This window comes from Branchiostoma floridae, chromosome 17 (genome assembly GCF_000003815.2).
Source record: "Branchiostoma floridae strain S238N-H82 chromosome 17, Bfl_VNyyK, whole genome shotgun sequence".
Classification (NCBI taxonomy): Eukaryota; Metazoa; Chordata; class Leptocardii; order Amphioxiformes; family Branchiostomatidae; genus Branchiostoma; species Branchiostoma floridae.
The window spans coordinates 14,173,896-14,186,552 of NC_049995.1; the positions used below are offsets into that span (position 1 = coordinate 14,173,896).

Genomic DNA, 12,657 nt, shown 5'->3' on the forward strand with positions numbered 1-12,657 from the left:
GCATGCCATCCAGGGATTCATTTTGAAATTTAGGTGCACATCATACGAAAGTCTGAGCGAAACCTGATTACAAACCCTACGTTCTGTCTTCAGAGCTTGAGCCCAAAATTCTATACCTACCTTTCAGTCAACAGTTATCTGTGGGCATGGCTGTTAAGGTGTAGAAATATACGATCAAAAGGTCTAGAAATACAGGATCCAAGACAGTTGAATGATGTTCAGGGTGTTAAAAAGAGCAGTTGAATTTCCTGTTACGCAGTTTTCTACTACGCGACTCTGTGACTGAGTATGAAGGTCTTTCCTTCTTACAACTACTGTAAATGCAGAAATGTTCACGGTGGATTAATGTTCGCGGAACTTAAAACCACTGCGAACATTTTTCTATTGTGGTATTAGACTGCAGTCTATCGTATTACCGCGAAATTAAAACCACCGCGAAAAGTCATTTTTCCCGCTACCGCGAAATTAAATCCCTGCAAACTTAAATGCATTTTACAGTAGTTGGAGAGTACCAGTGCTAGTTCCATAAACTGCAGCATACTGATACAAGACGTGTTGAATATTTGTTCACTTGCTGTCCGTACACAGGTGGCAACAACAGCTTTGACAGTATAACCCCTGGTTGAAAGGACTAAATACTTCATTTCCTTCCCTACAGAGAGTTGTGAGAATGTGTCTGAGAAACCTTCAACAGAAACCAGATGCATTGACGCACAAAACTCTCCCCAAATGCCGAACAAACATGAAAAGCTTTCCACAGAACGAGGAGATGTTGCTCAAGATGAAGACGCGTGTCAAGGTCAAGATAAAACCACTTCTGAAGGTCAAGACGGTCCTAAAGATGCTGCCCAAGACACAGAGATTCCGATAATTGATCTGACAGGAGAAAGTCCTGCTGGCTCAAGGCGAAGAGACTCTGTCGGCACTTTTGCCCACAAGCTTCTTGAGGAGTCCTTGGATGCCAAGAAGCCGTCTAAGATGGAGTCAGAAAGTAAAGAAAATGATAATCCAACCGGTAAGGAGACAGGAAGTACAAGTAGTGGTAAGACGTCTCTAGCAGAGAGGGTCAAGACTTTCTTGCAAGACGTGAAGCAGAAAATAAGACCAAACTCCTCAAAGGAAGAAGACACGTGTCCAGGGAAAGGAAGCAAGGTGTTGAAGGCTGAAGGAAATGTAAAAGTGAAAGTGGGAAAGAAGGAAGAAGAAAGTGAAAGGAAGAGGAAGCAGCCGGCACAGCGGCCTGCTTTGCAGAACAAATCTCAAAACCGATCTGGTTTCACACTTACATATCACAACCAACTGTACAACCAGTCGTGCAACCAACAGTCATACAGCCAACGGTCATACAACCAACAGTCGTACAACCAACAAACCTACAACCAACAAACTTACAACAACCAAATGTACAACCAACAGCAATCTTACAGCCACCTTCTTCAGACAGCATTCTCGCGGAACCAGGCGCAATCTTACAACCAGACGGACCAATACCAAATGTCGTTTGTGGCGCGTCAGTTCGGTAACGGTTCACAGGGTAGGTATTCCTCCAACGAACGTGGCGTGGACTCACAGAACGGTATGGACTGGCACAATTTCTACCGACTACGCCAGCAAGCTGCTATCAGGGACGCGTGGAGGAGTTCTTACCATGATTAAAGACTTTGTTTCTTGAGATCATGTGAAAATGTCCAGCAATAGGATTTAACGCCATACGTTCAGGTTTTTGGCACAAAAAGGTTTTGTAAGACACAAAAGAATTGTAAGGTTGGTCACAAAATTGACAAAATTGGACAGAAGATTGCCAAAGTTGGTCACATGGAGGAGTTCTTTCTGCGATTAATGACTTTCTCTGTCAATTATGTTCATGTGAAAATGTCCAGCAATAGGAATTTATGCCATATGTTCAGGTTTCTGGCGCAAAAATGTTGTGAAAGTTCTTATGTAGATGAACATGTAAAAATGAGAATACTGTCCTGTGGCAAGAATTGTGAAGTTGGTTGCAAAATTGACAAAGTTGGTCAAAAGATTGCCAAAGTTGGTCACATGGAGGAGTTCTTACTATAATTAAAGACTTTGTGTCATAAGTTCATGTGAAAATGTCCAGCAATAGGAATTTATGACATACGTACAGGTTTCTGGCACAAAAAGGTTCCCATGTGAACGACATGTGAAGATGAGAATACTCACTTGTGGCAAGAATTGTGTAAGGTTGGTCACAAAGTTGGTCAAAAGATTGACAAAGTTGATCAGATGTTGTAGTTCTTACTATAATTAAAGACTTTGTGTCATAAGTTCATGTGAAAATGTCCAGCAATAGGAATTTATGACATACGTACAGGTTTCTGGCACAAAAAGGTTCCCATGTGGACAACATGTGAAGATGAGAATACTCACTTGTGGCAAGAATTGTGTAAGGTTGGTCACAAAATTTACAAAGTTGGTCAAAAGATTGACAAAGTTGGTCAGATGTTGGAGTTCTTACTATGCTTAAAGACTTTGTTTCTTAAGATCATGTGAAAATGTCCAGCAATAGGAATTTATGCCATACGTACAGGTTTCTGGCACAAAAAGGTTCCCATATGGATGAACAAGTGAAGATGAGAATACTCACTTGTGGCAAGAATTGTGTAAGGTTGGTCACAAAGTTGGTCAGATGTTGGAGTTCTTACTATGATTAAAGACTTTGTGTCTTAAGATCATGTGAGAATGTTAAGGAATTTATGCCATACATTCAGGTTTCTGGCACAAAAAGGTTCCCATGTGGATGAACCATGAAGATGAGAATACTCATTTGTGGCAAGAATTGTAAGGATGGTCACAAAATTGACAAAGTTGGTCACAAGATTGCTAAAGTTGGTCACATGTTGGAGTTCTTACTATGATACTATGACTTTTTGTGTCATAAGATCATGTGAAAATGTCCAGCAATAGGAATTTATGCCATACGTACAGGTTTCTGGCACAAAAAGGTTCCCATGTGAACGACATGTGAAGATGAGAATACTCACTTGTGGCAAGAATTGTGTAAGGTTGGTCACAAAGTTGGTCAGATGTTTGAGTTCTTACTATGATTAAAGACTTTGTGTCTTAAGATCATGTGAAAATGTTAAGGAATTTATGCCACACGTTCAGGTTTCTGACACAAAAATGTTGTGAAGGTTCCCTTGTGAATGAACAAATTTTAAATCTTCATCATGTGAAGGTGAAAATTCTCACTAGTAGAATAGATAAGGTTGGTCACAAAATTAACAAAGTTGGTCAAAAGATTGAGAAAGTTGGCCACAAGAATGACAAAGTTGACTGTAACTAACAAATTAACTGTTGATCTATGAAGTGCAAAATCAAGAACGTAACTCTCAATATAAGGCCAAACAGGAGGCAATCTGAGGAAAGCCACGCTCTTTATCCTCCAGCCACCTAAGGAAGCCTTTAAGTGCTAAACTTGTTTTAGATTAGGATTCAAGAAGAAAATAGGACAGATTTCTGTTGCCTCAGTCCTTGCCCTGTAAAACTAGAGTCTTAGCATGTGCCAAGTCAGGAAAGAATGTTCTAAAATCATTGTTCTAATTAGATACCATATGCTGGCTATCATGTAAGACAAAAACTGTTGAATAATACTTTTAGCAATATTCAATAATTAGGACAGGTGTTATAATGCTTTTAGAACCTATTGCAAATGTTCAAACTAACAGTTACTATTATATATAATATCAATTGCACGTTTTTTACTTACAGAGGCAATAGCCTGTCTAAGTTACTCTAACCAATCAGTGTTCAGAACTTAAAATTCATTATTGTATATAGCCTTACAAATACATGTATAGTTAGCCCTTGTGATATAGTACAACTGTTTGTTACATCATTGTGGAAGGCTATGACATCACTTCCTGTATGCTATGACATCACTTCCTGTATGCTATGACATCAATTCCTGTGAGACCAAATCACCTTGAAATTTAAAGTGTTGTTGAAAATAGCCAGGGAAGTTAAGCACTAGTATTTTGTTACTGTTTTTGTTGATTACAAACAATTGTAACTGCAATTTTCAGATGTTGGTTTAGCCAGTACAGTTAGGTAAAGAAGAGGAGATGTTCAAATAAAGACATGCAGTCTTTTCGTCAGTATAGTATATTCTGTGTTCAGTCATTTGTTCCACCTTTGAGAACACTTACAGATTTCATAATGTTGGCACCTTATTTTGTTCGCACGCTCGCATGAGTTTTTGGGTTCCCAAAGGATATCATCCATGCATACAATCTAATCAACATAGCCTAGTTCCTTATCTATAAGTGCGGTGTGTAGCTAAAGTTTAACTTTCTCGAGGTGTGGCTCTTCGCAAACACGTACCTCCAGCTTTACGTCCTGAGGCCATGTAGATTTATTTTAGAAATATATGGATGACGTCAGCGAGCATAAATTTTTCGACCGTGACATAAAAAAAATTGTAGCATGGTAGAAAGCAGCTGTAAAATGAACAAAACATATACTATAAAGTACCTACAAAATCTGAAAAAGGATCAAGAAGGCGTGAATGAACGAAAGTGAGAACTCTAATTTGGTATACCATACTCTATTTGTTTTGTCATTTGTTCGCTGGCCACTTAGATTTCATGTTACATGCTACCTTGCCACCTATTACCTAAGACCAATCTAGAACAATCGCCAAGCAGGTCAGCGGATTTGTTTGGTTTACCTTACCCAGTGCCTACTAGGTGAAGATAACAATGTTTTCCACTCGCATTCTTTAATTTGCCGAGAAGTGGACTATTGCCCCCGTGGCCTGATTCCTTGCAAGTCACAATTAAGCTAAAAATATTTGTTCTAATTATTTACGGTTATATATGCATGGAATTCTGAACCTACGGATAAAATCTGTCCTATATGTGCTGTATTCCATTGATGAGACATGCGTTACTTAGATGAAGTGTTCAGCATCATTTCAGCATCGATTTTATTTTTTGGCAGTTTGACCAAGGAGGTTTTATCAACCACCTTGGTTTGACGGAGTTTGTTGTTGTTGATTAAGTTTGGTACTGACTTGTTTGACTGGAGGGTGGGTTGGTTGTAGTCTCCAAGCAGATCCTACGGTAGCATAAGATACTATCAAAAGCTGACAGAGGAATGAGGCGACCTAAGAGTGTGTATGCTACCGGTGCCCGTCTGACTTCCGATTTGGTCGGCTATACTCCTTGGCCAGCTTTGATACTATCTTATGGCACCATAGGATCTGCTTGGAGATTAGGGACCTGACGTTATTTGCTGGGGGGGGGGGGGGGGCTGGGTCTGGGTCTGGTGCAAAGTGGGTCTGGTAAAAAATAAAATTCCATGGCCCTCCTCCCGCCCCCCAAAATTTTTCTACGCGCCCTGCCCCACCAAAAATTTTCAATGGCCCTCCCCAAAATTTTTCCTTACTTTTTCCATTACAAGCACTTTCTCTCATCAAATCATATAGCAATAGGTTGGTTGTATGAGGCCAGGGTTAAGGATAAACATTTATCTTATCAAAGAAATCACACTTCTCTCCTCGATAGTTCTCCAGCAAGACATTCCGCGGTGTGGTGATATTCAGGCAGGTGTAGTTGTTCTCCTTACTGTAGGCTGGCCAATGAAGAACTGGCGGTTGGATGCTGCTCGCGTACGGACTGGGTTTGTTGGGGTCCCCGGTATGCGCGAAGTTCCCGTAGTGGTACGCAATACTGTCGGCCAGGACCTGTAAGAATATAGCACGGGTTAACCTTCAGCCGTGGGGTAACCTATATCCGTTGTTTTTTTTTAACAGGGTATTCAGGGATATATAGGGATATGTAGGCAATGCATGTGTATACACTTCCCTGTTTAAATGTAGTATATGTAGTTGTGATATAGACCTTGCGAAAGTCGCTGTACTTAAAGAGACAAACTATTCAAAATAATCAACAACATTTTTCTCCGCATGGCACCACTCAATGCACATCTCTCCCATATAATGTCGGAAATTTCATCCTCTACTGCATACAGAGAAGAAATCAAACCCAATAGAATACGTTTTAGATTAGAACAAGGAGGTTGAACCTCCTTGATTAGAAGTAGCGCTAGTTGACGACTTTTATTTCATGTCATGTTCATTTTGGTATTGTATACTACTAGTATACCGTATTACTATCATCATTGTATTTCCATGTATACAGTACTTGTAATTAGCCTTTGGGCATGAATTTGCAATAAATATATTATGATTATTATTAAATACATACCTGTTCATCAGTGGTCATGTTGACATTAATGAGTTTCGTGGTCTGGAAGACAAACGGTAGGTCCTCAGCGTGACAGACGTGGCCGTAACAGTAACTGTGGTGGTCCCACAGGTGTTTGAAGGAGAAGACGTGATCGAACAGGTACAGCCACACGTCACTTCCAGCGGAAGCGGCGCTGCGGATCACGTGACGTGTCGGGCACGTGAACATCCAGTCTGTGGCCATGACGGATAGGATCGGGCGGTAGTCTTTGGACTTTTGTGGATCGTACTCGTGCAAGACTGCCAACGCCTTCTCGTGAACAAACGCGACAAGAAGCTCGGCGAGTTTCAGCTTGCTCGTTATGGGGTGATGAAAACCCATGTAGATGTACATTACGTTCTCTTCCAGGGTGGTTCCTATGATGAAGGGTTTCTTCTGAAATTTTCCATTGGAGAAGAGGTCTACGGTTTGACCGGGAAGTAAGTCCGAGTCTATGGTCGGTCCCCACTGCATGAACATCTCAACAGCTCTGAGAGGATTGTCAATAAATTTGGAGGCTTTTGCAGAAGCTGTGACGACAGCGTCGGCGTCTTTGGAGCGGAGACACGTCATATCACCATGGGAACAGTTCAGCAAATCAGCGACGTAGTTTCCCAAGCGGACAGCCTCCCATTTAGTTTTGTGTGGGATGGAAAAGGGCACGCTCAACATAATGGCTCGATGGAAAAGCGCCTCTGATCGGTCGGAGACTAGATGAATAGCGATAGAATCTGACCCGGAGCTCTGTCCGAAAAGTGTGACACGATCCTTGTCTCCTCCGAAACTGGCGATGTTCTCTTGAACCCATTTTAACGCCTCAACCTGGTCTAATAAACCCTGGTTTCCTTCGGCGTCGTCCTCACCCCCAGCAGTAACCAGGAAGCCCAAAGCGCCCAGCCTGTAGTTAGTCGTTACCACGATCGTGCTGGTTTTGTTGGCTAGGATACGCCCGTCATATATCAGAGCAGACCCAGTGCCCATTCCGTAGTTGCCACCGTAGAGCCAGAATAAGACTGGAAGCTTGACAGTCGAGTTGTTGACGACGTGACTGGGAGCGAAGATGTTGAGATATAGACAGTCTTCGCTCTGTTTCATGTCTCGAGGGCACTCGTGCTCGGGGTCTGGATAGTCCGGGCGATCGCAGATACCCTGCCGACATGCTGGACCCGGTACGGTCCCGTCGCGAACATCGGGCGCCCAGGATTTCTTGTACGTCTGGGGAGGCTTCCATCGCAGATCGCCCACCGGTGGGTCTGCGAAGGGGAGCCCCATGAAGATCACACCCTCCTCTACGTACATGCCTCTCACGGCGCCGAACTGCGTCTGAACGACCGGGCCATCCTCATTGACGACGACGTAGCCAACACAGACGGACACAACTGTACTGAGGACTAGCAGGAGATACACCTGCCTCTGTGATGCCATCTTGTTCTTGTGTAACTAACTGGGTCAATGTGTTTGTTTTGAGGCTAGCTGTGCAAACTACGTACTTTGGACCGTTATCTTGTGACTCTTGATAAGGCCATGTTGGTTGCATGTTATCCTCTGGGAACCTCAAAACTGGTGCGAGCGTGCGAATAAAAAAGTTTAACCCCAAAACGTTACTTTATGAAATCAGTCAGGAAGGTCGAACAAATGACTTAACACACACAGTATGGTATACCAAAGATGAACGACAGACTCTTAATTTTTGTTCTTTCACATCCCATTTGACTATATTTTGATTTATTGAGATTTTTTCAACGCCATAAGCATCCGTTTTACGGTGTTTTGTTGCACATGTCGGCATTTATTTGCTAATATTGCAGCTGCTTTGTACGTATTAAGATATAGTTGAAGACTTTTACTTAAACGTACAAATATTGATGCCCACGTTGGCCGGATGGCATACATATAATGGAATTAACGCGGCCTCATTATGTAATATGTACATTGCAGGTTATTGCCCTGAAGGCGTCACTTGTTCTGAGTGAAACCTAGCCTTCACCAGGCCTTCCTTTGGGGGTGCGGGGATCGTAGAATTCGCCAAAAAAATTGGGAAATTGGCCAGGGGAGTCAGTCCACGCTTATGTTTATGTTTCCCCTCCAGCTGCGCGACCGGCCAACTCCGCTGGTGACAAACTCTCCATGCAAATTTTTCTCATATTACAACAGCCAGCGTAGCCAGTCTTGTAGAGACTAAGTGAGACTAGCAGTAGTGTACTTTGGACCAGTAACAGCTAGCGTGGCTTCGTAAAGTCCTTGTCGCATGCGTATCTCGCTATGTGCACGTGAACTTGTGATGTCAAACAATTTTATGTCAATACTGAATGTACGTGAACTTGTGATGTCAAACAGCTTTATGTCAATACTGAATACGTCACATGAGCAAGGTCTGCTAGTGTCTGAACACGAGTTCTGCACGTGTTTGGGAGAGTCCCCTGTGTGTTCGGGGAGAGCCACAACTCGAACAAGCGTATCTCACTATGTACATGAACTTGAGAAGTTAAACAATTTTGTGTCAATACTGGATACGTCGCATGAACAAAGTCTGAACACGAGCTCTGTACTTGTTTGGGAGAGTCACACGTACCTCTAGCACGTTAAAAAATCCGCCACACTCATCGAAAGGAGTAAGGATTAGGGGTGGGTAGCGGTACAGAAAATTAGGTCCAGGTCCGGATCAGGTCCAGAGGATTAAGGTCCAGGTCCGGACCTGAACCTGGACCTGATTCAGTACGTGAAAACTTATGAATGGACGACACTCAAAACAATGGTCCATTTAGCCACAAGGAAATCTGTTTGGCGGGGTATTCTACTCCTATGGACGTTTTAAAATCCTATAAGGCTAACTGTCTCTGTACGATTGACTGTGAAACTTGGGAGAGATGACTATAAATTCTCCTCTACTTCGGTTCATATTATCTGTTCCTTTTTCTATTAGGCCCAACATCCGGTCTACCGAATTTTTTCAGGTCCGTTTTTTTCAGACCGATCCAACAAGAAAAAACGGTTTTGTACCGCGCGATGTACCGGTGCCCTAGCAGGGATCCCTCCCCGCAAGATAGACAGATGTAATCGCTGAGGCAATTAAAAGGACAACACAATCAAGATAAAGCACTCAACACTCACTTTATTGCCAAGACAAAAGTAGGACTTACATAGCAATTCTACCACATTAATTTGTACCACTTAAACTTTGTTATCGTTTTTACATGTATACAGGCCTCATTGATATTATATATATATATATATATATATACACGAAAAGATTATGAGAAATAATTCTATACAGATTTCTTTACAATTAAATGAAGAAGAAAAGAAGAAGAAGAAATGCAGTCTTAAAAGTATATCATGTACATTGACATCACAGTTCAAGATATTGGGCCTGTGACTTTACAATAGTCTTATCTCATGTCGTTAAAACGTTTGATCGTTTTGTCAGCTGCAAATTTAATATAATATATCAGCTAGTTAGCTGCCTAGTGTCCATATTGTATTGTCTCTGCCGCAATTCGAATAAAGTCAAACCTCCAAACAGGCAAAACAGTTGCATCTCCAGATTGATTCCAATTTTGTCTCATGAGAAGTTTCAGTAATTGTTGAATACGGCAACTTTGTGGATATTGCTCAACTTATGAAAACAAGTCACTACCAGCTGTCCCTGTGTTGCCATGGCAATAGCCAGAGGAGCGTCCAAGTCCGTAGCTATGTGTTTGAGAAACCTACCTGTCTTGTCAAACATCTCCACACGGTTGTTTCCGTAGTCTGCCACGATGATGTTACCTGCCCTGTCTGTGCAGATGCCAAGGGGATAGTCAAGTTGACCCTCGCCACTTCCCTTACTTCCAAACTGGAACAGAAACTGTCCGTGCTCGTTGTACACAACGACGCAGTGACTGTCGCAGTCTGTCACAAGAATGTTCCCCTCCCCATCCACAGTGAGATACTGCGGGAACTTCATCCCCTGTGGCTGACCCATATTGAAGAAATCTGTTTTGCTATCACCACCCATTGTTCTCACAAGTGTCCCGTCTGGCCTGAACACTAGCACTTCACCTTGCCGGTTGTCCCTGTCTCCTGTGGTTTGTGTGATGAGGATGTGGTTCCTCCTCGCGTCCACAGCAACTCTTTTGGCCCATCCTGTGCTCTTAAGTTCGAAACTCCTCAGGACCTCACCATGCTTGTTGTACTGAACAGCAAACTCTGTGTGGACATCTAATATTCCGAGCACCCAAAGCTTCCCCTTACCGTCCATGGCCACATCATATGGTCTCATTTTCTGCCCATCTGACAAGCTACTAGTAAAACAGTAACAAGAATCTTCAGAATCTGGAAAGACACGAGTTGTGAACTTCCTGACAAAAGTTCCCTGAAGGATAAAGACTTGGATTCTTTGATTTTCCCTGTCTGCTACAAAGATTTGTCCTCTCTCTGACACTGTAACACCAGTTGGGTTGCTGAAATAGCCTGTTCCTGATCCTTCTCCACCAAACATCAGAGGCTGATCCTCCCATTGCCTCTGGTTACCATGGTGATGACCTGTGACCTGTGATGAATCATTAGTTGTTGTAGATGCAAATGGCATTGGTGCAGATGGGAGAGACTTAATTTCTTGGTTACCTTGGTGATGACCTTTGCCCCTTGCTACAGGTGCTGCTGGGATTAGTGCAGATGTAAGAGACTGAAGCTCTTGGTTGCCATGACGATGGCTTTTCTCCCTTACAGCAGGTGCTGCTGGGATTGGTGCAGATGGAAGAGGATGGACCGTCATATGTCCCAATACTGCCAATGTGGTGTCTGTGGGATGGAAGACAGCAGGCTGGGTTTGTACAGGAGTTAGTACTGCTTTTCCTCTGTACTTTTCTACCACCTCTGTCAAAGCAGTTTGCTGACTAAGAAACTCCACCACTCCCTGTTTCATTTTTTGTTCTGCTTGATCACATGCAGTGGACAGTTCATTGACATCTGCCAACACTATTCCCCTTCCATTCTGTATTCTCTCCAAGTTCTCGCTGTGATTTTGTTGTGATTCAGACAAAAGGTAGTCTTTACTCTGTTTGAGTTGCTGAACCATTGTTTTCACCATTTGGTTGTAGGCCTGGATGATGCTGTTGTCTCTCTGCTGTTTTTGTTCATCCAGGGTTTTCTCTGTCTCTCTCAGATCTCTGATGAAGCTGCAGTAACTGTTTAAGATGTTCCTCCCCTCATTGATCAAGGCTTGGTCTGTAGAACTCCTTTCCTGTGCAGCCACATTCACAGTTGTTGTGCGATGGTTATCATGTTTTTCTTCTAAACACAGCTCACAAACTGGCATCTGGCATTGTTTACAGTAGAGTTTGAGCTCCTTAGAGGAGTGCAAGATGCACTTGTTTGTAGACTGATGCTCTTCTTTTACCTCTCCTGGTAAAGTCTCTTGTTTCTTGAGCCTTTCACACAAGTTAGCCACTATCCGACTGTCCTGCATACCCGGAACCTCTTTAGGGGTCAACCTGACCTGCTGACGACAGACTGGGCACTGGAAGGGGATTTGAACTAAAGCATGAAACTGTATGCAGTCCTGACAGAAGGTGTGCTGACAGGGCAGCACCTTGGGCCTGGTGAACAGCTCCAGGCAGATGCTGCAGGTCAGTTCTTCACGGATCTGTTCCCGAAGGGTTGAGGGTGCGGCCGCCATGACTGATTCTCTCTGCTTACTGTCTAGTATATAACAACTTCAAAGCCCAGGTTACGGGGTTTGTTCTGATCGATTAACCTTGGGGTAGTCACAAAAGCGTTGCAAGTTTCTTTGGGACATGTGTTTGCCTAACTGCTGAGTAACCTGCAAAAATAGAATCTCCATGGAGAATGCTTTTTTATCTATAACTATGGAATAATCGAGAAAATTAAAAGATGCAACAAGTAGCAAAAATGGTAGAAACCGTAGAAATGAATGAAAACAACAAATTTGTTTAGCTGTGACCACGGAAAGGCCAAGAAGTGAGTCAATTCTAATCTTTCATCAATAAGAATTACTTTATGATCCCTGCAATAGGTAACTATACAAACCATTAGTAACCATAAACGTCATTACCCCAACAATACTGATGAATGAGTTGGCACAACTGACCACTCATTATCAAGGCATCAGCAAACAATAGTGTTGGCAAGTGGTACACTATTGTTGCTCCCTATTGAGACACTTATTCCGGTGTATTGTACTAAATGAGGAAATAAGTGATCCCACTTCACTCAAGCTGCAGTTCTTGTAGATCATTTATCGTGGTGGTTAAATAGACTACCTGGGTGCAGTAAGTATTTGTGAGAACCTCAAAGTTGATACTAGTAACACAAAGCTGTTTTTAATGTACAGTTATTTCATTCTACTTAATATATGTCCATTTTGTATTGTATATGTATCTGTTTTTGGTCACGATACCGG

At 42.6% G+C, this 12,657-nt stretch overlaps 3 protein-coding genes and 1 long non-coding RNA gene across 4 annotated transcripts; 2 read left to right on the forward strand and 2 right to left on the reverse strand.

The window, feature by feature from the left end:
• The first annotated feature begins 658 nt into the window (after positions 1-658).
• Positions 659-1,970, forward strand: LOC118404192 (PIN+ prion protein RNQ1-like). The gene is made up of 2 exons (XM_035803216.1): positions 659-1,719; positions 1,908-1,970. The coding sequence occupies exon 1, from the start codon at positions 730-732 to the stop codon at positions 1,654-1,656; it is 927 nt and encodes a 308-aa protein (XP_035659109.1). The 5' UTR covers positions 659-729; the 3' UTR covers positions 1,657-1,719; positions 1,908-1,970.
• Positions 1,971-2,639: 669 nt separating this feature from the next.
• On the forward strand, positions 2,640-4,129 carry LOC118404200. Its single transcript, XR_004829762.1, has 2 exons — positions 2,640-2,735; positions 3,133-4,129. It is a non-coding gene; the product is annotated as an uncharacterized LOC118404200 (long non-coding RNA).
• A 1,350-nt stretch (positions 4,130-5,479) lies between these two features.
• Positions 5,480-7,842, reverse strand: LOC118404325 (cAMP-regulated D2 protein-like). Its single transcript, XM_035803392.1, has 2 exons — positions 6,234-7,842; positions 5,480-5,710 (listed from the first exon to the last, which is right to left on the reverse strand). Exons 1-2 carry the CDS (start codon positions 7,677-7,679, stop codon positions 5,480-5,482), a joined length of 1,677 nt encoding a protein of 558 aa, XP_035659285.1. The 5' UTR covers positions 7,680-7,842.
• A 1,801-nt stretch (positions 7,843-9,643) lies between these two features.
• Positions 9,644-11,703, reverse strand: LOC118404326 (tripartite motif-containing protein 3-like). Its single transcript, XM_035803393.1, has 2 exons — positions 9,966-11,703; positions 9,644-9,681 (listed from the first exon to the last, which is right to left on the reverse strand). Exons 1-2 carry the CDS (start codon positions 11,701-11,703, stop codon positions 9,644-9,646), a joined length of 1,776 nt encoding a protein of 591 aa, XP_035659286.1.
• Between the last annotated feature and the right edge of the window lie 954 nt (positions 11,704-12,657).

Excerpts from the sequence above, each read along its gene's own strand:
- LOC118404192 (XM_035803216.1), top strand. The coding sequence starts at position 730 with ATGCCGAACAAACATGAAAAGCTTTCCACAGAACGAGGAGATGTTGCT.
- LOC118404325 (XM_035803392.1), bottom strand. The coding sequence starts at position 7,679 with ATGGCATCACAGAGGCAGGTGTATCTCCTGCTAGTCCTCAGTACAGTT. Across the intron at positions 5,711-6,233 it reads ACATGACCACTGATGAACAG|GTCCTGGCCGACAGTATTGC; the intron begins GTATGTATTTAA and ends ATATTCTTACAG.
- LOC118404326 (XM_035803393.1), bottom strand. The coding sequence starts at position 11,703 with ATGCAGGACAGTCGGATAGTGGCTAACTTGTGTGAAAGGCTCAAGAAA. Across the intron at positions 9,682-9,965 it reads GGAGATGTTTGACAAGACAG|CTGACAAAACGATCAAACGT; the intron begins GTAGGTTTCTCA and ends TTAAATTTGCAG.